At 28.3% G+C, this 23598-nt stretch overlaps 4 protein-coding genes across 6 annotated transcripts in view; 1 reads left to right on the forward strand and 3 right to left on the reverse strand.

The window, feature by feature from the left end:
- On the reverse strand, window positions 1-1679 carry LOC123260284 (histone-lysine N-methyltransferase SETMAR-like; the record flags this gene model as incomplete). The annotated part of the gene is given in 1 exon segment (XM_044721277.1): window positions 1-1679. A coding segment is annotated over 1 exon segment (774 nt). The 5' UTR covers window positions 1261-1679.
- LOC123260283 (traB domain-containing protein) lies at window positions 746-6915 on the reverse strand. Of its 2 annotated transcripts, XM_044721275.1 has the most exons (8): window positions 6765-6915; window positions 6453-6672; window positions 4751-4968; window positions 4551-4665; window positions 4221-4357; window positions 3550-3959; window positions 1526-1679; window positions 746-1328 (listed from the first exon to the last, which is right to left on the reverse strand). In XM_044721275.1, the coding sequence occupies exons 2-8, from the start codon at window positions 6649-6651 to the stop codon at window positions 1296-1298; spliced, it is 1266 nt and encodes a 421-aa protein (XP_044577210.1). In that variant the 5' UTR covers window positions 6652-6672; window positions 6765-6915; the 3' UTR covers window positions 746-1295. The 2 variants fall into 2 exon arrangements, with proteins under 2 accessions (XP_044577210.1, XP_044577211.1); XM_044721276.1 differs by lacking the exons at window positions 6453-6672; window positions 6765-6915 and adding an exon at window positions 5054-5182.
- A 605-nt stretch (window positions 6916-7520) lies between these two features.
- LOC123260285 (coiled-coil domain-containing protein 86) lies at window positions 7521-9451 on the forward strand. 2 transcript variants are annotated; one of them, XM_044721279.1, is made up of 4 exons: window positions 7521-7633; window positions 7776-7850; window positions 8918-9122; window positions 9214-9451. In XM_044721279.1, exons 2-4 carry the CDS (start codon window positions 7828-7830, stop codon window positions 9298-9300), a joined length of 315 nt encoding a protein of 104 aa, XP_044577214.1. In that variant the 5' UTR covers window positions 7521-7633; window positions 7776-7827; the 3' UTR covers window positions 9301-9451. The 2 variants fall into 2 exon arrangements, with proteins under 2 accessions (XP_044577214.1, XP_044577215.1); XM_044721280.1 differs by lacking the exon at window positions 7521-7633 and adding an exon at window positions 7672-7690.
- LOC123260282 (Fanconi anemia group J protein-like) overlaps window positions 8887-23598 on the reverse strand; it is a 63878-nt gene continuing 49166 nt past the window's right edge. Inside the window, exons 5-8 of the mRNA XM_044721274.1 lie at window positions 14179-14229; window positions 11999-12744; window positions 11555-11899; window positions 8887-10443 (exon numbers count right to left, since the gene is read on the reverse strand). Coding sequence (XP_044577209.1) covers window positions 9448-10443; window positions 11555-11899; window positions 11999-12744; window positions 14179-14229 — 2138 coding nt within the window. The 3' untranslated portion in view covers window positions 8887-9447. The remainder of the gene's footprint in view (window positions 10444-11554; window positions 11900-11998; window positions 12745-14178; window positions 14230-23598) is intronic.

The raw sequence follows: 23598 nt of genomic DNA on the forward strand, positions 1-23598 counted from the left end.
TTTTATTTGATAAAAATTCAACAGTATTAATAGTTGAATTGATTTTATTTTAAGCCAGAATAAAACATTTTGTAGCAACGTTTTTCATTTACATGTATTACTTGATAATTTATAACATACGTTCACTAATAACTGCTTCTTCATTTAAAATACACTTAACTATTACTTTACACTCAGGTAGTTTATAAATTTAATACATATTTCTGTTTGATTTATAATAAATAACAAATCAAATTTGTACACACATACATAAAAATAATGTTGTACTTTAAAAATATCTTTGTCTTTCAATAAATTGTAATCGCTCGCAATAACTAACAATAAATTATTCATAAATCCTCAACAAATATTTATTGTTACATCGATACGTTTAATTTCATATAAAATTTTGAATAAAAAAAATTAATTTTACTTAAATTACAGTAAAAATTTAATTAAGTGTAGTTTATGCATTAACAAGTGAACAGAAAAAAATAAAAATATTATTTAAATTAAATGATGCGGTAAAAACCCAATACAATTACTAGATTTACACAAACATGGCGTTTCACTGATATTTTTAATAGACGTATCGACATCGCCAGAATAATCGAATGTTATTTCTTCATCGACTTGAATATCTTTTATGGCAAATAAACAAAGATGAGGAATTAAATTATTAACGCGTACAGGAATTAATTTAGCGTTTGGTGAGCAACTATGATTGCAATAGCGACCAATGTTACCAAAATATTTAGGATCTATACAAGTGGTTAATTTTTTATTACCAATATGCTCAGAAACAATTAAAATATAATTCATTTGTTTATTTATCTTATTATCTTCAGTTCTACGTTTAGCTTCATCAATACCAATAATTTCGCCGGCATACTCGCATATAAATTTATTTTTTTCAATAACTTTCGACGTCGACAAACCCAGACCTTTTAATTCAGAATGAATTATTTTTAAGCAATCAATCGGTCCATGTTGTATTAATCTATTTTTACAGTTATTTAAACATAAGCACATTGAATTACACTCTAATATTAATTTGGACGATTTATCTTCGTTGAATAGATTATTAATATAATTGACTTCTTCTTTCATACAATAACAGTTTTCTGTGCATTCAGATTTGCACGTACAGCCTACTGTGAATTCTGATTCGAACTCGTCAATATCAATTCCTTTGCCTGGAATATTATTTGATACATACATAACATTGAGCATTGGATGCTCGTACTCATCCATTTTTCCGGTGCCCGTGCCAGTCTCCATAATATTTACCCTGCTATTTTTTGAATGCGTTTATTTTACAGCCAGACACCGAGGACTGCCTTAAAATACTTGGGCGAAAAGCAGCACAAAAATAATTAAAAAAACAAAAATCGTTTTCGTTGATAAAGTATAAATAAAGTGCGTTAATTTTTATCCTACTATTAACAATAAAAATTATAATAATAATAATTGCCTATAAGTAAGTTAAATTTTTCGATTGAAAAAAAAAAATGTATCCTGTAGATTCCTATCGATTAGCACTGACCTTAAAAAGTCCCTGAACCGATGACTTGAATGATTGAAATGACGGCACCGATGGCATTGGTATGAATTTGTAACCTACGTAAATAATAGCACCCACAACAGATACTTTAAAAGAAACTCGAAGTATTTTACTAGATAAAGACTGCGGCGGTATTCTGTAAAAATAAAATTTTGAATTTTAATATAAACTAGCAACCTTGCAGTCACTATGTGACTGCCGTGACTTGTCAATTATAAATAAATAAAATTTTGCTTTATTAAATAATGACTTTTATTAAATTGCACTGTACTTTCTAAACTATTGACGTTTTTAAAGATATAAGCTCATCCCGATGTCACACTCATCAAGAGCTTTCATTTGAGTACCCACATGCATTTTGATATATTTTTCATATATACATTAGGGTGTTTCAATTTTAGGCGACTTTTTTTTTTCAACGAAAAAACAGGCTGAAAACTTGCATGAAGGTGAGAACAGAAGCCTGTTCAAAGCGGAGCTCTTAATATTAATATTTAAAGGTGTCTGTCCCTAATTTTTCATTTCCCATTTAAATAACATAGGAAAAAAAAATCTTTTTTTTGTTTATTTTTCTAGCTCGGCATACGCACCTCATATAAATAAGCATAGCATATTCTTGTAGAGAATTCAACGCTCTACAAATAGGTCGATTATTCGTTAATTCATTCAAGAGTTATTGCACTTCGAAAGTTCAAAAAATAGTGTTCTTTGAAACTTATATAATCGAAACTTTTATCAGACTTTTGACTTGAAGAGCTCAAAAACCTCATAAGTGCAATTTTAAGCGCTTATATATGGAATTAGCGGAAGTTGCAGGGATGGCCTTTAGGGTCAACCGTTTTCCAGATTTTTTTGTGATAAATGAGTGTTATAAGACGTGCACTTTTCTGATTTCCCAAACATATCTTTCCCTCCGTTTAGAGTAATAAATTGATAATTCCGTGAAACTTTTTAAAAATTTAATTCATTAAACTCGGGTCATGATTTTCTTACAGTAAATGAAATAAAGAAGAAAAAAATTTGATACATGAGTAATTTTTTTTTTAGCTTTATGAAAATGTTAGCGCATCAGAACCAATTTTACATATAAAAATAATTTCTAAGACAGTAATAAATTAATTTGTATCAGTTTAATACTTGAATAATCAAAATTTTATACATTTAGAAGTTTACGTCTGAATAACTTTAGAACGGCTGTCTTTATGATAAAAGTGTAAGAGACCTTTTTTGTAGAGCGTTGAATTCTTTACAAGATTATGTTATGCTTATTTATATGAGGTGCGTATGCCGAGCTAGAAAAATAAACAAAAAAAAGAATTTTTTTTCTTATGTTATTTAAATGGGAAATGAAAAATTAGGGACAGACACCTCTAAATATTAATATAAAGAGCTCCGCTTTGAACAGGCTTCTGTTCTCACCTTCATGCAAGTTTTCAGCCTGTTTTTTCGTTGAAAAAAAAAATCGCCTAAAATTGAAACACCCTAATATACATATATATAATATATATAAATATATGAAATATTGATGTGGGTACTCAAATGAAAGCTCTTGATGAGTGTAACATCGAGATGAGCTTATATCTTCAAAAATGTCAATAGTTCACAAGATATTTGTTAAAATGCCCTGTACTTTCTTAAATATTGACGTTTTTAAAGATATAAGCTCATCCCGATGTTACACTTATCAAGAGCTTTTATTTGCATACCCACATACATTTTGATATATTTTTCACATATACATATATGTAATATATATATAAATATATGAAATATTGATGTAAATACTCAAATGAAAGGTCTTGATGAGTGTAACATCGGGATGAGCTTATATCTTTAAAAACGTCAATAGTTCACAAGATACAAGGTCATTTCTTAATTATGTATCAAGCGATAGAGTATTTTGATATGAATGTGAGAATGATATGAAACCTTGAAAAGGCACAAATTCAAGTCAAAACAATTATAGATTAAAAATAACAGTGAAATTTTATAGAATGATAACTTACTCCATAAGTGGCAGGATTTCAGACGATTGTACTTTGCCCCAGTATTTAATGATACCTGGCATGTGACCAATGCCAACGACACCAACCACACGGGAGTTTTTAATGCCCTGTGATGTTTGGAAAGGTCGGACAGACAGTTGAAGTGAGTGAGCCAGGTATTTATCTCGCTCGTTGACAAACACTTTACCTAGAGGCGGATACTCAGCAGTCATCTCCGCTAAAAGTTCTTCTAATAAATCACGGCGTTTGCACCGTTCAACGTCTTCTTTGCTGATTGGATCTTTTGATCTCAATAAATTCCAAAACAGTGTTATTGTTTGCCACCATGATAATGAAGCTAGTGCACGTTTCAACGTTATATTTATCGGTCTATCTCCAAGCTGGACTAAGCAATTAGGTATTTTCTTTGCCTAAAATTTATTAATTAAATTTTTAATTTTTTTTTCAAACTTGCTGCTTAAATTTTTAGCTACCACAATATTTTTGGACTTTAGAGATTAGTTTTTCACCAACAATTTTTGTAGATATTTAAACGGGTATATAAACTTAAAAAAGTATAATGTGAAAATTTGAAAATATAATTTTTTAGTTAAAATTTTGAGAGATTCAATTAATAATTATAGCCAAAAATTATATGAGCTTTTGGAAAAATTGATTGTTTATAAATTTACCTCAGTAAATGCGCGACGAAATTCACCTCCTGGTGCCATTCCTAATTGTTTAGTCATATGAGCTGACATATTGAGTAATAAAACGTAGATTAAACCATTGAACACACCGTTTTGTTTTATTGTAGCTTTTATTTTTTCTGCAATAAATTTGAAAATATTTTTTAAACACGACTATAATCATAATTATGGAAAATTGTACGTTTAATTTTTTTGATATTGACTATTTAATTAAAATAAATATAATTTCGCTTATGACTAAAAAAAAAAAAATTACCACATTTGTGATAAATAATGTTAAAAATAAAAATGAATTCAGTTGAAAAAACTTACGCATGTTTAAACTTTCAACTTCTTTAAGAATAGTTTGTTCATCTAATTGTAGAATATGAACACGAGCATCACATAGTTCAACCATGACAACATGTGGTTGAACGGCTTGAATAATCTGAAGAATATTGAAATTTATATTAATGTAATAAATAATACATTAGAATTTTATAAAACCAAATAAATTTCTATGAATTGCTAACCATTGACACATCATTTTGGCTTTCTTCACTGAAATGAGCAGTTCCTACTAAATACACTTTTCCACCTTCTGGAGTTGTTAATAAAGTTACTGTATCTGGTAATCTGTCATCAATAGTTGGATCGCACTCCAAATTATGCCCAAATGGTCTTGTAACAACAAAATGTTCGTTGGTATTACTACTGTCTTCCGTATCACTCTCCGTTCCATTTGTAGCTTCTGAAATTTTAAACAAGTATTAATAATTGCAATTTGTGATTTTTAATTCTATTATAGTTAATGAAGAAAATTTTTATTATTTAACCTTTTACTTTTATCACTTTACGTTTATTTCTTAAATTCGCGGGCATTTTTTATTTTCTATTTAATAAATTAGATCGTAATGAAAATTTAAAAACGTATGTTATCACTTGTTATGTATGCCGTAAAACCTTAATTTGATATAAGTGAATGTCATGAAGCCTTATAAATATAATTCTCAGACAAAGTTTTTTTAATTTTCAGTCAATAAAGCGTTTGGATTGCTTGTGAAATTTTAATGATGTAAAAATTCATTGAATTAATTATGAAAATTAACTTGGCAGATATTTAATAATTTTAAGAAGTTTTTTAACAAATAAATTATGGCAAAAAAAATTGATATTTAGAAATTAAAATAAATAAAAAATGCGATTGTTTTTTTTTTATTAAATTAAAAAATAGTTAAGTGACTGTTAACTTTAATGTCATGAATTAATTCAAAATACAAATTTGTTAAAAAGTAAATATTTTTTCCTACCAACTAGATATTAGAAAGGTATAATTATAAAATGTATGTAATCTAACAATATTTGTGACGAAAATCAAGTAATGAGTGCTAAATTAATTTTTCTTTATGAGCTTTAAGTCAACTTGATATAAGAAATATTTTTTTTTTTTTTAAGTGAAACTGAATAACTTCTAATTTAAACCAATTTTATCATAAAATCATTTATTCATAAATTGTGAGTGTAACCTAGAATATTTTAGAAAAAAAAAAATTTCCAATCAAGCTAGATAACAGATGGTCCAAAATATTATATGACCACATTCTAGTATATCCCATAATTCATTAGAATTATATTAGCCTGAATACATTCTTCTCCTGTTCTTTATAGATTCCAAGATAAAAAATTAATTTTTTTTTTTTATTGCATCAATTTAAAATTGTTTTTTATAGAACTATTATAGAAATAAAATCTCTAATTGATTAAACATTTCAATAATTACTCGCAAATTATAGTCATAAATTTTTCCATATAGAGAAATAAAAATTAAAATATATGTGAAAGAGTATCATGAACATGTAATGAATGTACTATTTTTCTGCAAGCAAATTGAATAAATAAATAATAAAAATAACAAACTATTGATTATTGATAAAAATTCGAATGTTCTCACTTCTAAGCAAGTAAAACAAAACATAGAGTATGAATATCCTAAAATAAATAAATGAACTTTTATTGAGGTCATGAGATATTGTGAATAAATTCAAGCTGATATTGCTACAGCTATGCTGCAGTATTTAATAAAGATCTTCTAGCTACTGTATAAATAACTAAATGATTAAAAATGTAACAATGCGATGCACTCATACAAGTTAAGTTTTTAAAATGTTGTAAATAATTATAACTTATTGCAAATTATAAAAAACTACTTTTGAATAATTAAAAAAATTTTCTCACCATCAATATCAATGACAGAGTTTTTGTCAGGATCAGAATAAGTTTTTTTATCCCTGATTTCGACAGATTTAGGAGTTGTATTTTTATTATGAACAATCGGAGATTCGTTAGGGTCAGGTTGTGGTTTAATTATTGACATGTGCATTTGTTGAACACCTTGCCCACCAATCAGACCTTTTTTCGAGTCGTTATGCTCCATTGTCAGTGTAATTTGAACAGTCTGCAAAATACATATTTAATTATTCAATAAGCATCTAATTAACATAGTTATTGATAATTATACCACAAAAATAATTACAATATGTTACTTACCACTTAATTACAAAACATTAAACGTGTTAAGATGACGTTGATATTCATTTAAAAATTTTAAATTATTTTTATAAATTATATACAATATATTATAAAAAATTAATGTAAAATTATATAAACTTTTAAAAATGTGTTAATTAAAAAGTAAAATTAATATAATCATTACTTTCTATAAAAGTAATGATAAGTTTATTAGTAGGTTACCATATATAATCAACTTTTTTTTTTTGCTAACAAATGATGACTCTTGTATCTAATTCTCTCACCTTTCCAATTTTTTTATTTGTATTAATTATTAATTACTTATCATGTAATGGTTAGTTATCAACATTTGATTTTCTTTTTCAATTTTTCAATCCTATGAAAAATAAAAATAGACATAAGTTTAAAGCTCACTTGGATAAAATTACAATGTATTACAAAAAGTCAATAATTTACTTGTTAAAATACAAATTGAAAAATTTTTAAGTTCAGGAGCTGAAATTTTTATGACTTTTTAGTTTGAAAATTTTAGTTCAAATAATTCACAGTAGATGTCAGCTGATTACTTTTCTAACAAAATAAATCATTGAAAATATTTTCACAGCCGTAAATGTGTTAATTTTTTTTTATGAGTGGATGAAATAGTTAATAAGTGATATAAAAAAAAATTTTTTTAATTATTTAATAGAACTTATTAAATTTTAAGTGATTATTTTAGGAAAGTGGAATATTTTTGAACCAATGACGTTCTAAAATATTATGAACGTAAAAAAAATTATCTGAAATTTAAGATTCTAGATAATTTTATAGCCAATGGGCTTCAAGCTTTAGTTTTTATATATAACCGTGAAAAGAAAGTTGTATATTTATACAAAATCAATACTAAGGTACGCACGTGATAGACATAACCTTTCTTATCTGTTATTATTTGTCATAGATATTTTGTTGGTTTGATTTTTTAATCTAATAATTTTGATTAGTAAATTTATTGTTTTTTGTTCTAATTATATTGGAATTAATTTATTTCAGTGTTGGAACACTTGCAAATTTGAGTAAATAAACAGTTCAACACGTGTCACATATGTCAATGGCTCCCAAAAAGAGGTAATTATTATTTTTTATAAGTTAACATTAAGTTGATTTTACATTTTATCAAATCTTAAACATTTTATAAAATTAAATATTTTTTTATTAATAGATTTTGATTTGTATAAAAAAAAAAAAAATTAAATATCAAGTAATTTAAATATAATTCAAGACATCCGTCATTTATCTATTTTTTTTAAATCAATGAGTTTTTGTTATGCTATATTATTTATTGTTTATAATTAGAATTATAATTACAGTAGATAATTATTATTTTATTCAATACATTCATAAGAACTTCGACTTAATAAACTTTTTATTCTTTTAAAAAAAAAGTACAACCAACAGTATGATTAAATTTCAATTGAATGATTGATAACTTTACATTAATTGAATAACAGTCTTTATAATTTAAAATTATTCGTTTAAAGAATCAAATTTCTTACGAACGATTTTATTTCAGAAGTTACACAACTTTTTTTTAAAAAATAAAATTAGTCGAAGAACTGCAATCTGAGATCGATTTTTTTTTTAATTTGTTTAACAGTAGAGTTATAAATTCAATAATAAATTTACAGTTCGATTACTTAATTAGAATTTTGTGTAAAAAATGTATTTAATTATTCGTCAATGTTTTTATTAAAATATGCTCATAATTAGTGTTAACTTAAAAAAAAAAAATAGAAGACATATTACGACATAGAAAATATTTTTAACAATCATAACAATGACAGACAATTTGAAATTGACAATACAGTTACTATATTAGACAATTTCTTACAGCATTTAGTCAAATTAGACAGAATAAAAAAATGGTAAATTTTCTTTGACATTAAATAAAATATGTATTTTTGTTCTAAGAATATAAACTAGAGATCTTAATACTAGTCTGTATTATAAAAATATTAAATATTTAAAATGTATTTGAGCTAACAATATTTTATATTGAAAATCTTTTTTCGTAAATCAGTTATAAAATTTCTGCAACTATTTTTAATAATACAATTTTTTTTTTGTTCGTAAATTAAATTTTTAGAGACGTATTTTCATTTCAAATCACTTATGACAATTTTTTTGTTCGTCAGATTTTCTTCTATAATAAAATCTAAGGGTCTACGAATGCCGTTTGAGAAAAAAGAAAAATTAAGGGAAGAATTGAAACGTGTTAAAGAACAATCACGCGCAATAAAAGAACAATTTCAAGTAGAGAAAGAAGCTAAGAAGGAACGAAGACGAGAAAATCTCAAACGAGCAGAAGAAAATGCCAAAAAAAGTGAAATTGTCCAAGTAGTAAGTATAAAAAAAATGTTTAACAATTATAAATTATGACATTATTTTTTTTTACTAAATAGTAACCTAATATATTATTTTATTTTAACAGATAAAAAATACTGCGAAGATTAAGAGGATGAAGAAAAAACAATTACGGATGATTGAAAAACGCGATACACTTAACTCAACATCATAATTGTAAACGTTTATATCAATATATACATTAATAATAAAAAAATAAACAAAAACAGAATATTTTACCAGACATTATTGTATAGAAAAGAAGTTATTATTATATTAATGCTAAAATGAGCATAAGTTACTAAATAAATCTTTTTTTTACTTAATCTGCTAACATCTTACGTTCATTATCAGCCTTAGTCCTTTGACTGACGAACTGTTTTAGGTTTTCACGGAGATTATAGTCTTTAGAACGATTGTTCCACATAGACTTGACCCAATTAGGAAGATAGCTTTGATTTTGAGATAACAGAAATCTGTCATCGATTAATAATATGGCGCCCCAATCGCCTTTATGCCTGATGCACCTTCCAAGAGCTTGATTCAGAGCTCGGAAAGCTTGAACAGCGTACCATTCAGTTCCGCGGAGTAATTTTCTTTCCTTGGTGTGAAAATCATTGTAAGCAAGCTTGAGTTCAACCGCTGGATCATTTCTCACGGCGTAAGGGATCCCAATGGTGATTACACAGCGTGCTTCGTTATCACTAAAGTCAATTCCTTCGGCAACTTTACCGCGAAAGACTGCGAAAAGAATTACACCGGTTATCCTGCTGTCTTCTATAGTACCTTCTTCACACTGTCTGATTATTGAACGATACTCGCGCATCACTTCTGATAAATCTTTACTGACACGCGGTTCTTCCAGGATGCGTTTGCACTGATGTAACTTAGTCATTACGCCGTTTTGCCACCATCTATCTGTCAACGTTTTCATTGCTGTGTATGACGAGAAAAAACATAAAACTCCAAAAGGCACTGTTTGGCATACATCGAGAAGTACTTGTCCCAGCTCATCTTGAAATCTCCACGTGTTAACATTCGCGTAAGTTGCGCGAAGAGCAACATTATTTGGCCCTTGACCAATAGCTTTTACGAAAACTTGCTCTTTAGGTATTACATGATTTGCGTGGAGCATGTGCGGAAATTTAGTGTTCAATTCACTGGAGAATGAAGATGTCGGTGATAATGTACCAGATGCTAGGATTATTGATCGAACTGAATTAGCTAGTGGAGAAAATACTACTGCTGGGTTCATACACAATAAATCGAGCATTCGAATTCGCTGATTTCGAGGTTTTTGACTGGCACTTGGCGATCTCTGAAAAATTTTATTAATTTAAACAAATTAAAATTAGCAACCTTGCAGTCACTATGTGACTGTCGTGACTTTTGAACGATAAATAAATAAAATTTTGCTTTATTAAATAGTGACTTTTGTTAAGTTGCACTGTACTTTCTTAACTTTTGACATTTTTAAAGATATAAGCTCATCCCGATGTCACACTCATCAAGAGCTTTCATTTGAGTACCCACATGCATTTTGACATATTTTTCATATATACATATATATAACATATATAAATATATGAAAAATTGATGTGAGTACTCAAATGAAAGGTCTTGATGAGTGTAACATCGGGATGAACTTATAACTTTAAAAATATCAATAATTAAGAAATGATCTTGTATCTTGTGAACTATTGACATTTTTAAAGATATAAGCTCATCCCGATGTTACACTCATCAAGAGCTTTCATTTGAGTACCCACATGCGTTTTGATACATTTTTCATATATACATATATGTAACATACATAACATATATAAATATATGAAAAATTGATGTGGGTACTCAAATGAAAGGTCTCGATGAGTGTGATGTCGGGGTGAGCTTATATCGCTGAAAATATCATCAGTAGACAAAATACAATGTAATTTCTTAATTATTGACATTTTTAAAGATATAAGTTCATCCCGATGTTACACTCATCAAGACCATTTATTTAAGTACCCACATGCATTTTGATACATTTTTCATATATGTATACATATATATAAATTCATGAAATATTGATGTATTGATGTGGGTACTCAAATGAAAGGTCTTGATGAGTGTAACATCAGGATGAGCTTATATCTTTAAAAATGTCAATAGTTCACGAGATACAAGGTCATTTCTTAATTATGTATCTAGAGATACATTTCTATCTAGAGTATTTTCGAATACAGCCTAAATACTTATCACCATACATTGACTATCGGTGAGAATGATATGAAACCTTGAAAATGCACAAATTCAAGTCAAGACCTTTGTAATGACACTAAATTTCACTAAAAAAATCGATTTTATCAAATGACTATCCTGGCCACAAAATTTCGCTTATTCTCTTTATGATATAGATAATTTATAAAAAAAAAAGATATCCTTACTGTTATTATTTTTTGACAAAATCTTTCCGGAACTTCTCTTATTAGTGCTCGGAAATCGGATGAATACTGGTCTGATGTCAGCATATCGATGGCTAAATTAAGTCTCTCGAGAACACGAACAGTATTGGGCGATATTGTAGGATCTGAAACTAGCTTTTTAGGATCTGCGTGTGGGTTAGGTTGCTCACGTGATTTTTCTTTTGCTTCATTGTGTTTTTCAATGGCTTCCAAAGCAGCTTTTTTGTATTGGTAATGAGTTTGTCTTTCTAATTTATTGACACTCATTAACTCCAAAAGCTCTCGGCTACTCCAAAATTTACTTGTCAATTGATCACTTTTACCGTCCTGAAATATTTATTGTCATTAAAAAGTGCTCCATACAAAAAAAATTTTTTAAATTTAATTTCATAGCATTTTTAATTTAAATTATAATTAATACCTTACCTTACACTTGAGATCAGTAATTTCAATGAATTGATTGAAAGTTTCTAAATAAGTTTTAATCGCAGGCGCATACTGAGGAATTTTATCCTTTGCAACGTTCGTTATCAAATGCTCACACTCTTTAATAACTTCTATCAATTCATCAACTCTAAATGTATCGCTGGCACTGTCTCGGCAAATGTCTTCAATATTATGAGCTTCATCCAATATAACTATTTCATCTTTCAGCGAAATTTGCATACTCTTTCGAATATTCGGATCAACTAAATAATTGTACGGACAAAAAATAATATCAGCTTCTGGCAGAAGATTTCTCGCTGCAAAATACGGACAGCAGCCATATTCTTTTCCTACTTCCACCAACTCTTCAATATCCCAGGGTTGTGGTAGCGAGGATCTGTCTAAACTTTTGTAAGTTGATAAGACACGTTTATTTGATTCATTATAAAACGGACATCCCTGCTTCTTAATTGGGTCTAATAAATCATTGCACAGCTCAGTCTTGTTTCTATTCGAGCTCTGGATGCATGTGAATTCTCTGCTGCTTAATATTGTCATTTTAGCGTTTGAATATGTAGTCCTTCGAAGTTCCTTTATCACTTGAGAAATCTGCCGGTGAGTTCTTGATCCGTAATAAATTTTAGGGACTTTTTTAGGTTCTTCAACAGGTGCTTTAACTTTATCTTTATCATTAATTTTGTTTTTCTCCGGAAGTTCTTCTAACTCCATATCTACATCGTTGAACTCTGAAAACAGTTACAAAAGAATTATTTAGTTTTTTACACTCAGTAGTTTTTTTTAGCGATTTTGCGGTATAGTGAACTAAAGGAATTTGTTTGCAGTTGAATTAATATTGAAAGCTTTTTCGGTTCGTTAATCAATAAAAATTGTCAATTGTTAATTGTCCACGCACTTAATTTTATAATAACATTGAAAATAAAAAATCAATAGCAGAAAAAATTTAGTTGTAGACAACTTTATTTGAAAATTAATTTAATGTATTGATTAATTATAATTACTTGAATGAATAATTTATTAATAAATAGGTTGAACAGTCCTTTTTTTAACCACTCTTGTAATAAAATTAAATGTTCCATCAATTAACGCTCTCAAATATTAGCGGAATTAATAAATTTTAATTTGAAAAATTAAACTTTACTAGTATTTATTCCAATTTTTTATTTTTACATTTATTTAAAATTATTTTGTTAATTTTTAATTAATTAAGATCGAATAATAAAAGTAATCATTTTGTTTTAGTGCATACTTGTACCAATAGGTGGCCAAATTATAAATTTACAAATTTCTTCTCGCAAAATTTTATCATGGATGTTATTTGATATTTATAAAATAATTTTTGAAATAAATAGGGAGATTATTTTTAAAGTAGATCAATTTATCAGAATGTTTTTCTATTTAATTTAGAAATGAAAATCACCTTCAGTTCTAATAAAAAAATTTAAATTAAGATTCATTAAAAAAAAAAATTAATTTTAATTAAAGTTGAAAAAATTTTTGAAAAAAAATTTTTTTTTTCAAATTATTGTTTTTTTATTTACGTAAAATTAGACAAAAAGTTGATTTTAGCGATCTATCATTACACAAAAATAGACTTGAATTAAGAGAAAAATTTTTTAATTAAGTAAATTTACTTAAACCAAGAAAAATTTATTACTTTAAGAATTTTTTTACTCAAATCAAGAAGATTGAATTCTTTAAAGTTATTTATTTAATTAAAGTAAATTTTTTTTCTGTGTACTTTAGAAAATATATTCTTCTCTCTGCGTGGGCTTTTAGTCTATAACTAACGACCATTACTTCAATACTTTACTTCACCAATATTCATTTTCACCGCTTTATATAAAATCTACTACGTTTTTTATTTTTAACTTAACTATATATTATAATAGCCGTGGCTACTTCTTGCTAGAAGAAATTTTGTATTACTCAATGCAATAAATGAGTAATTAAATAATTTACGTAAAATATCCTATATACTAAAATTGATGGTAGAATGAAGTTAGCTTAGTATCGAAAACATGGACCCTGATTCCTTATTGGTTCAAGATTAGAGCGCGTATGCGCGCAATTTGAATTTCTAGTATTAAATTAAAATTCATAAAAACCAATAACGTTTAACGCAACAATAGATCTATAGAAAATACTAATTGCTTATAAACCTGTATTGCATTGCTGGTTAATCCACTCTTGAAACTGCGTTTTGTATTGACCTGAAAAAGAAAAAAAAAAAAAATAAAAAATTACAGCTGTAATCCAAAAATTAGTCTAGTATTTATTTATGTTTTTTATAGAGTTGAACAAATGAGAATAATAGAGATATAAACTGGAATAATAGGTAATCCTTCCTTGCATTCACATATTATTCAGTTTTGTCAACAATTAAAGAAAGAAATGACAGAAAGACATCCGTAAAAAGGGTTAAGTATCTACAGAATAAGAAAGCTTAGGATCACCTAGTTACGAGTGACACAAGCGTCAAAACACACTCGAGACTCTGGATTGAATGGACATTATACAGAAAATCCATTTAAAGATATCAATGGTACATTGTGGAGAGAGGAGCGAAAGCGAGAGGCCTAATCCTCCAAGTGGTAGGCCAAACATTTTCAATATAATGAAATGGTAGAATGTGTCTGCACCTTTATCGATTCAAAGGAATCTTTTTTTATTCTTCTTTTTCTAAATCATAACAACCAAAGAAGAGTGCCAGGCACCAGCCATTTGTTAAATTCCAAGCCAAGTCAGAAAATATATTCGAATCATCTTCAATGGCGCGTACTATCGTTAAGCGTTTGTGCTACCATTTGTCTATAATCGGATTTATTCTAGAGGTCGACCGAGCATATAATGCTCCAAGTTAGACAATATTCCTATTCGTTCACTGAATGTGCTATTCAAATGCCCATCATAAAATCTAAGTTTATTTATATCACTTATCAAAGAGTTTTAATAACTTTTGGTAAAACTTCAAAGTTCCGATGAAACTTTACCTTTATTTTTTTAACCTGCTTCAAGCGCTGAGGTTATTTTGCTCTTGCCCGATAATCTGAAAATGGACGTCATTTTCGTAGATAGACATTTAGACCACAATTTTTTTCACTTTTTTTGGCAACTATTTAACCTTTTTTTTTTTTCCAAATACTAGAAATTTGGAAAATGAACCTTCATTTTAACCAATTATGAGTTTTGACTAATTTCTAACTTCAAAACTTTGATGTATTTCTATTTAGATGATTCATCGTTTTTCCTGACTCAATTTAGTTAAGAGTATTTAAATTTTTACAGTTAATTCATTTATCGATTTTTTTTGGCAAGAGTTCTGAAAGATCACGCGATAGTACTCACAAAAAATAAATTTTTTGCGCCAAGAAAATTTTAAAGAAAACGAAAGTTACTTTGGAGCAAGAAAAAATTTGCTTGGCTCAAAAAACTTTGACTTCGATCAAGACATTTTCAAACTTTCTTAATATTTTCTTGACCCAAGAAAATTTACATGCCAGTCAAGAATTTCTTAGTGTATCATTTCGATACTATGCCTGAAAATGGCGTTTTTAACGTTAAAAATCCGGATTTTTTCCGAAAATCACTTTAGAAAAATCAAAAAAACATATTTTAAATCTAGTATTTTAATTTTTCAATGTTCAAATCATTCATGTACTTAAATATCAAATAATTATTATTATTAATGACATTATTATATAACATTTTTCCTAATTAAAAAGTCATAGCAATAATCATAAATAAAATATTCAATACTAAAAATAAAATAATTTTTTTTGAGCTTTACACAGTGAAAAAAAAATACTACTCTTCAGAAAATTTTCTAGTCGCAAGAATATATATTCTTGATAATTTTCAAGAATATATTTTGTAGTCTCAAGAATTAATCGAATTAATCGAAGTATTTTTTGTTTAATTGAAGTGAACCTATTCATTTGTTAATCTATAAAAATTAATGCCAACATTTTATTATCATGATAGATATTGATATTCTTTTGTCAAAAAACCAAAATTGATTTTAAACGATTGTTAAGTCAAGAAATTTTTTTCTGGACAAAAATGTTTTTTTTTTTCTCAGTGTAAGTCATTTTTAAACAACCGATCTCAAAGAAACTCTAAAATTAAAACCAATGTTCGATTTTCAACGAAAATTTTTATATGGTTGATCGATTACTTTGATTATAAAATGAGTACTTGAAGCATAAATATCTAGCTTTACTAAGCTTATTTTTTTTTTTTTCATTTATTTAAAAAAATACACGACATCTTGACGAAATTACGTGGCACCCTTCAGTCGATTAGGCAAGTACTTGAGATCAAAGAAAGGGTACGAGTAGAAAATTTAATTAAATGACGTATAGAGAGTTGATCGAAGGTAGACGTGTATATGTAAATGTATGCGAGAGGTAGATGAGAAGAGCGAGGTTTATGGAGGACGTACACAAGAAATTATTAGCTTGGTACATGTGCTGCATCAGTGATGTTTTGAGTGGTTTGGTTCTTCAACAGAGTTTATTGGTGACATGCAGAAGGGGATTGAGAGGTTGATAGGAGGATGGTAAATTGAACGGGTCCACTGGCTGATGGTATACTGAGTCCGAAGGGTATACTACACTACACTACACTGATAGGGTTGCTGATATAAATGAAAGGGGTGGAATCCAAAGGTGAGACAAGCTGGAACGAGAGAGAACGAGAAAAAGAGAGAGACAAGGACTAAGACAGGAAAGAGAACGGAGCCAATCGCAGTCCGGACTTGGAGGGTGTCGTTGCCAAGCAACCAAACACACCCAACACCCGAGGGGAGATAACCCCTATGTGAGGGTCTCATCTCGTCGGATACAGCTCGCCACGAAAGTTATCGCACCCTCGAAATCCCGAGGCACAATCGTGTGACCTATTATATAACCTAGACTATCTGCGTTCTAAATTGTAAATATATCCGCTAAAGATCAACTGCCCTTAAATTTTATTTTTTTGATTAAGTGCTTTTTTAAATGAGTATTTTTGTCTAGAATTAAAACAAAACTCGACTTTTTTTTAATATTTTTAAAATTCAAACTTTGGAGAATATGTTCTTACAAGGACTACTTATTTAATCTATAATTTTTTTGAATTGCAATTTTTCGGTTTGAATTTTGTTTTTTATATATTTGAAGTATTAATAAATATCTGATCAAAAAATTGATAGTACAAATTTTATTTCTTTTATTTTTCTTTAAACACGTTTGATAAAATACTTAAAAAATATGAAATTTTTTAAAGATTCAAGATTTATGACCTCAAAAACTGAAAACATAATCTGACAAAAATAGAACTTTTCAAAATGTATTATTAGTAAGATAAAAGCCCCAATAGATGATCATGTACCAGTATATGATCACTCCATGTATTTGTATACCTATATTTGTGAATATAGATATACAAATACATGGAGTGATCATCTATTGGGGCTTTTACCTTATACTGATAGAAAATTAACTTCGTTCAAGAGATAAAAACTTTAATCAAGATCATTTTGAATGAAGCAGAGAAGTTATCAAACTAAGACTTTTTTTAGTTTACAAGTTCATTTCACGTGAATTTAAAACTTTTTTTCTTGGTTAAATTTTTCAAAATTATTTTTTTATCAATTGTCAAGTATAAAAAAAAATATTCATAAAATTGTACTTCAAATAAATTGTTTTTGTGTAATTTGAATTATATTGAGAATTACTTACTTAAAAAGATTTAAATGCATTTTATAGAAGATGTTCTCTCAACATTGAGACTTGAAATTTTTTAGAAATAAAAAATAATAGAAATAATCCATTATTTAGTTTTTCAAAAAAATTTTTATTAAACGTACAGTTTTAAACTTGAGAATATATAGTACATAATATTTAAAACTAGAAAGTAAAATGATTTAAATTGATATATTTAAGTTTAATTTTATGTTTGTTCATTAAATGTAAGCAACAAAATTGAAAATTGAGTTTCAAAGTTGGTAAAACTCCTTGTCCGTTTTACACACTCGATTCCTAAATTTTTTTTTTCATGGTTTTTATGTTATTTCTATAAATTTACAATCATTGTTTAAAAATAAGAACCTTGATGATTATAAAACGTTGCAATAAAAATTAAATTGGATCAAATAGCCAAAAATAACTTAAAAAAATAGTATCTACACTGTAAAAAATCCGGAGTGAATCGGGAGTGAATTTCACTCCCATCACTCGGAGTTCCGGAGTGAAGTAATTAATCACTCCTCGTAGGGAGTGAATCCGGAGTTTTTATTTGCGGAGTGATTTCAGAGTGATTTCGAATTTCACTCCAAAAAATATCCGCGTTCGGGGTTTTTAAAATAAATAAAATAAGGATGAATTTTCGTTCTACAAAAAAAATCTCAAAATTAATCTTTATATATATATCTCTTTATATATATATTTCTTCTGTGCGTGTGTTTGACACTGAACTCCTCCTAAACGGCTGGACCGATTTTAATGAAATTTTTTGTGTCTTCCGGTGGATTCCAGAATGGTTTAGATTCTCAATTCAGTCCACGAGAAAATGTTTATTTAATAGATTTTTTATTTATAAATTGTTGTTGATCTTGACTACCCACATACACTTTTCATATATTTTATAAATATCATATATATAAGATATATGAAAAAATTCATGTGGGTACTCAAATGAAAGGTCTCGATGAGTATAAAATCATAATGGACTTATATTTATGAAAATGTTAATAATTAACGAATGATAATGTATTTTGTTAACTAATGATGTTTTTAACGATATAAGCTCATTCCGATGTTACACTCATCAAGAGCTTTCATTTGAGTACCCACATGCATTTTTGATATATTTTTCATATATACATATATATAATATATATAAATATATAAAATATATGAAAAATTGATGTGGGTACTCAAATGAAAGGTCTTGATGAGTGTAACATCGGGATGAGCTTATATCTTTAAAAATATCATTAGTTGACAAGATACAATGTCATTTCTTAATTATTGAAGTTTTGAAAGATATAAGCTCATCCCGATGTTACACTCATCGAGTTCTTTCATTTGAGTACCCACATAACATTTTTTATATATTTCATATATATGGTATTTGTCAAATATATAAATATATAAAATATATCAAAAATGCATGTGGGTACTCAAATGAAAGCTCTTGATGAGTATAAAATCAGAATGGACTTATATTTACGAAAATGTTAATTATTGAAGAATGCCCATTGCATATTGTTAACTAATGATGTTTTTAACTATACAAGCTCATTCCTAAAGTTTCTAAATGTAAGACGTGTGTACATGACAACGTCTGTCGGGTCCGCTAGTATATATATATTTATATCTACATATTTTTTTTGACAATTTTTAATTATAATTAATTTATAAAAAAAAAATAAAATGAAATATTATTAAAAATAATAAATTAAATTTTTAATAATTAAATATAAAAAGGGTTTATAAAAATATTTTCTTTACAAAAATTTATTTATTTCTAAATTCATTTATTTTGGGAGTGAATGCGGAGTGAATTTTATTATTAATAAAAATTAACTCCTTCTCGGAGTAAATATCACTCCCGCTGGGAGTGAATCAATTAAAAATCATTCACTCTTCATTCACTCCGCCATTTTTTTACAGTGTAATAAATAAAAGTTTTTCAATACTTGAATGACTACTACTCATTTAAAAAACTATCAAGTAAAAGTAATATAAAAGCTTTCATGACAAAGCCCAGCTAATAAAATTGGTGAAAATAAAAGCATAAAAAGGAAAAAAGGGCGAAAGCAAAATTTCTATAAAAACACTCAATAAATAAAATAGCATTTTACAACCCTATCTTTATTGACAGTACACAAAAAAACTGGTGAAGTATATTTTAGCTTCACTCAGCCAGTCCTCTCAACTCTTATTAATTACTCGCAGAGTGAAGGAAATAAAAAAGGGAGTGATAGCGAGTATACATTGTGAGAGGAGAACAAATTCCTCTCAATATTTCCAAGTATTTTATAATTTTTACCGCATCCACGTAGAGTACAAAATACTGTAGTATCACGCATATTTTCTGGCGAAGGGTGTGGAGTAGAGAGCAGAAGAAAGTAATGCGAGCGGTAGGATGAGTTGTACTCGGAATAGAAGGGAAGAAAGAGGGTTGCGCATGAGGCGACCGAGAGGGTGTTATTGACATGGTGGTGTCAAGTCAGCCATCTTGGTGCGGCGAGGAATCTCCGTCCTTGTCCCCTTCGTGTGACATTTACTGAGACTAACCTAACCTGGTCCGCACCGCCCTGGGCCACCCTTTCAACCAAGCTCGACTGTAGGGGTTCCGAGGGATCGCAGGGGTTGCTAGTCGTCATGGCGACCAACCGTTGCCCAACCCCTCGGCCTTCGGGCGCCAATTCGTCTTCACGTTTCACGTACGTTCTCTCAATTCGCTTCCACACGCAAACACGCCTCTTCTACATTATCATCAGCATCATTATCATCATCAGAACCTCGAGACAGCGTTTCCATTCTTTTTGATTTTTTTTTTTTTTTTCATGCGACACATCCTCTGGGCAGGGATGAGTTTTTAAGTGGACAGCTACAGATTGGATGCAAGATTATACAATCGATTGATAGTAAATGCCAAGTTGCTTTGTTCCTCTAGTTGCGGGATTCAGGATAGGATACGGTACGATAGGATAGGATTGTGATTATACTGCGATGAATATAATATAAAACGGCATGTGATATATCAAAGAATTCATGGAGTGAGGCAGATGTGAATTCTCTTCTAGTTTATTATTATTATTATTATTATTATTATTATTATTATTATTATTATTATTATTATTATTATTATTAATATTGTTATTGTTATTATCATCTACAACTGAGTTACCATTTAATATACCTGCAGTTCTCTCAATTCTTCGCGCTCTAATGAATTGGAATATGTTACGCAATATTATTCGTTACGCGCGAATACATCCCTTCTTTATGATAGAGCTACAATGGGTGCTGAAAACCGGAAATTCAGAGGCTCTGCCTCAGTTTATTTTAAAACTCTTGATACTTATAAGTTATATGTATATGCTCTATCTGTGGAGGATACATACTTTACTTATTTAGTTATCCAATATATATTAACATATAACATATATACATCATGCAACTATCAACATCAACCTTCATATCAACGGAGTTAAAAGATACAAACTTTTCCGTCCAAACTTTTTAACAAGGAATTTTTTATGTTGAAACATGCATAAGTTTAAGTTCAAGTGTTTGGTTTATTAATGTTTGGCAAATCAACAGTTATGGTTGTAGTTGATATTTTATACATTGAGGATTGAGATTTGTATTCAGTAAATGATTGATGGTAATTATACTTTTATTTGTGGGGCAGAATATTTAACCGTTTAAAAGTTTCCCACTTTAGCCGTTTAATATTATACTTGTTTGGGTATTGAAGGAGATCTCAGCGTGTTACGCGGCATTATATTTATAGAATTCAGAGATTATGGGCCTGTCAGATGGCTAATAACTGGTCTAAAACCCTCGGGGGCTGGTACACATCTGATACCGAGGTAAAAATGCCGAGGCTTTCTCTTTTTAAAATGTTGGCATTAAATACTAATCGTAATGCCGAATACACTCCTATTCGCTTTAGATTTATATTTTTTATTTTTTATCGTGCGACGTGTATAGTGGTACCGATTTAAACGCAACGTTGCTGGGATCTTCAAAGGAACCGCTTGATATATATGTTGAATAAACGCCGACAAACGAATGCATATGTTTATGCAAACAATTAATCGAATTGAATGATCATATGCAGATTTTTAAAGTAAAATAATTATTTTATTTTTGTTGAGAAGTGAGTGAATTTTTTTTCTTTTGTTGAAATGTCTAATCAAATTTTATTTATCTGATTAATGATTAATTTTTTGTATTTTTGCTTCAATACAATTCCAGTGAATTATTCCCGGCCATTACTTTTAGACAAATGGACGCATGAAATTACGAGGAGTTGAAAGTAAGTGTCTATTTTCGATGAAGGGAAAGATCCGTAAGAGATGATACCGAAGAGAATCCCACTCGTTGAATCTGATAGCGTTTATCCCTCATGGGAGTCGACATCCGAATTCGGTCTCCCCTTTGGGAATGGAAAGGATCCTAGGATATTGTCCCTCATGAGCATCAGGCTTAGTAATGAAACCGTTTCGCCTGCCCTAAAATCATCCCCTGTGTGTTCATATTAAGCCACCCGCATTTTCAATTTTAAGGGCTGGTAATATCTCAGGCATCGTTCATTATTAAAAAGATAACAATGTTCTCCAGTAACAAATGGTTAGATACATTTTTTTAATATGGCTTTTTTACATTTTTCCAGTAATTATAATGATTGGTTAATTTTAAACCGATCGGTTGTATTTTATTCAGCCAAACGAAACGGCGTAAAATGTTTTAGTTTCTGTGGGCTATTACATTAATGAACAATCAAGTTAATATAAAAGTAAATATAAAATAAAGAAAACATTACGAATAATGTCGATATAAAAAATATCTATAATAACGGCTAAGAAGTTGCTTTGTGTTTTTTTCTCCTTTTTATTATTTTACTTTCTTATATTTTTATTTGTGATTTTTGTAAAGATATTTTTAACAAAGATCTTTTTTAGAAATTTTACATGCACTAATAAGCCATTTTTTGTCATCGGATTCTATTCTATAGTGTATTAAATGAAGTTAATAAAAGATAATTTTTATTTTTTTTTTGATGAAAAATAAGAGCTTAAAATTATTAAAAAAATTTTTGCATTATATACCGACCTTTAAAAAAATTATGATGAAAAATATTTGAAAAAAAAATGCAAAAAAACTTTTAAAAAGTATTTTTTTCACCACAAATTTATTTGTTCAATAAAATTTGTAGAAATCTGTTGATTTAAGTATCGTTTTTATTTTATATTTTTGTGTTGAATTGTCAAAACGTAAATATATTAAAATTCGGAAAAAATATAAATAATAATAAACTGCCAATAAAATTAATTGAAGTGAAAAATACGATCCAAAAAACAGAAAATTTTTTAATAACTATAAAGAAAGGAGAAGTTGACATTTTGGACAATAGACGTAGAAGTTTTAAGAAGTCGAAGAGTCGAGAAATGAAAGGTCAACATATAGTAAAGTCGATGAGGACAAGAAGAAAGAAGAAAAAAAGGTAACAATGGCTGTGATGAATAGAGTAATAGTAAAAAAAACAATAGTTGCCAATAATATAGAAAAGAGGCACGAGACGTTTGAAAGCGAGGTATATTATATAATAATAATATTGATGAAAATAAACGGAAAAGATAAGCTTTGTGAATAGCTGAGTGAATGAAAAGGTATATAAAACAGGTCAAAGTGAGGAGATTAAGTGTATGAGGTCCAAGAGCAGGTTTAGTAGAAAAAAATGAAAACAAATATGAAAAAAATTAAAACAAAGAAGGATAGAACAAGCGGTATAACATCAGGAGAGTGCAGCAGCCAGCTATTACTCTCGCGGCACGTGCACGCTGTTAAAAGGTTCTGTTC

The sequence above is a fragment of the Cotesia glomerata genome, linkage group LG3 (assembly GCF_020080835.1).
Source record: "Cotesia glomerata isolate CgM1 linkage group LG3, MPM_Cglom_v2.3, whole genome shotgun sequence".
Taxonomy (NCBI): Eukaryota; Metazoa; Arthropoda; class Insecta; order Hymenoptera; family Braconidae; genus Cotesia; species Cotesia glomerata.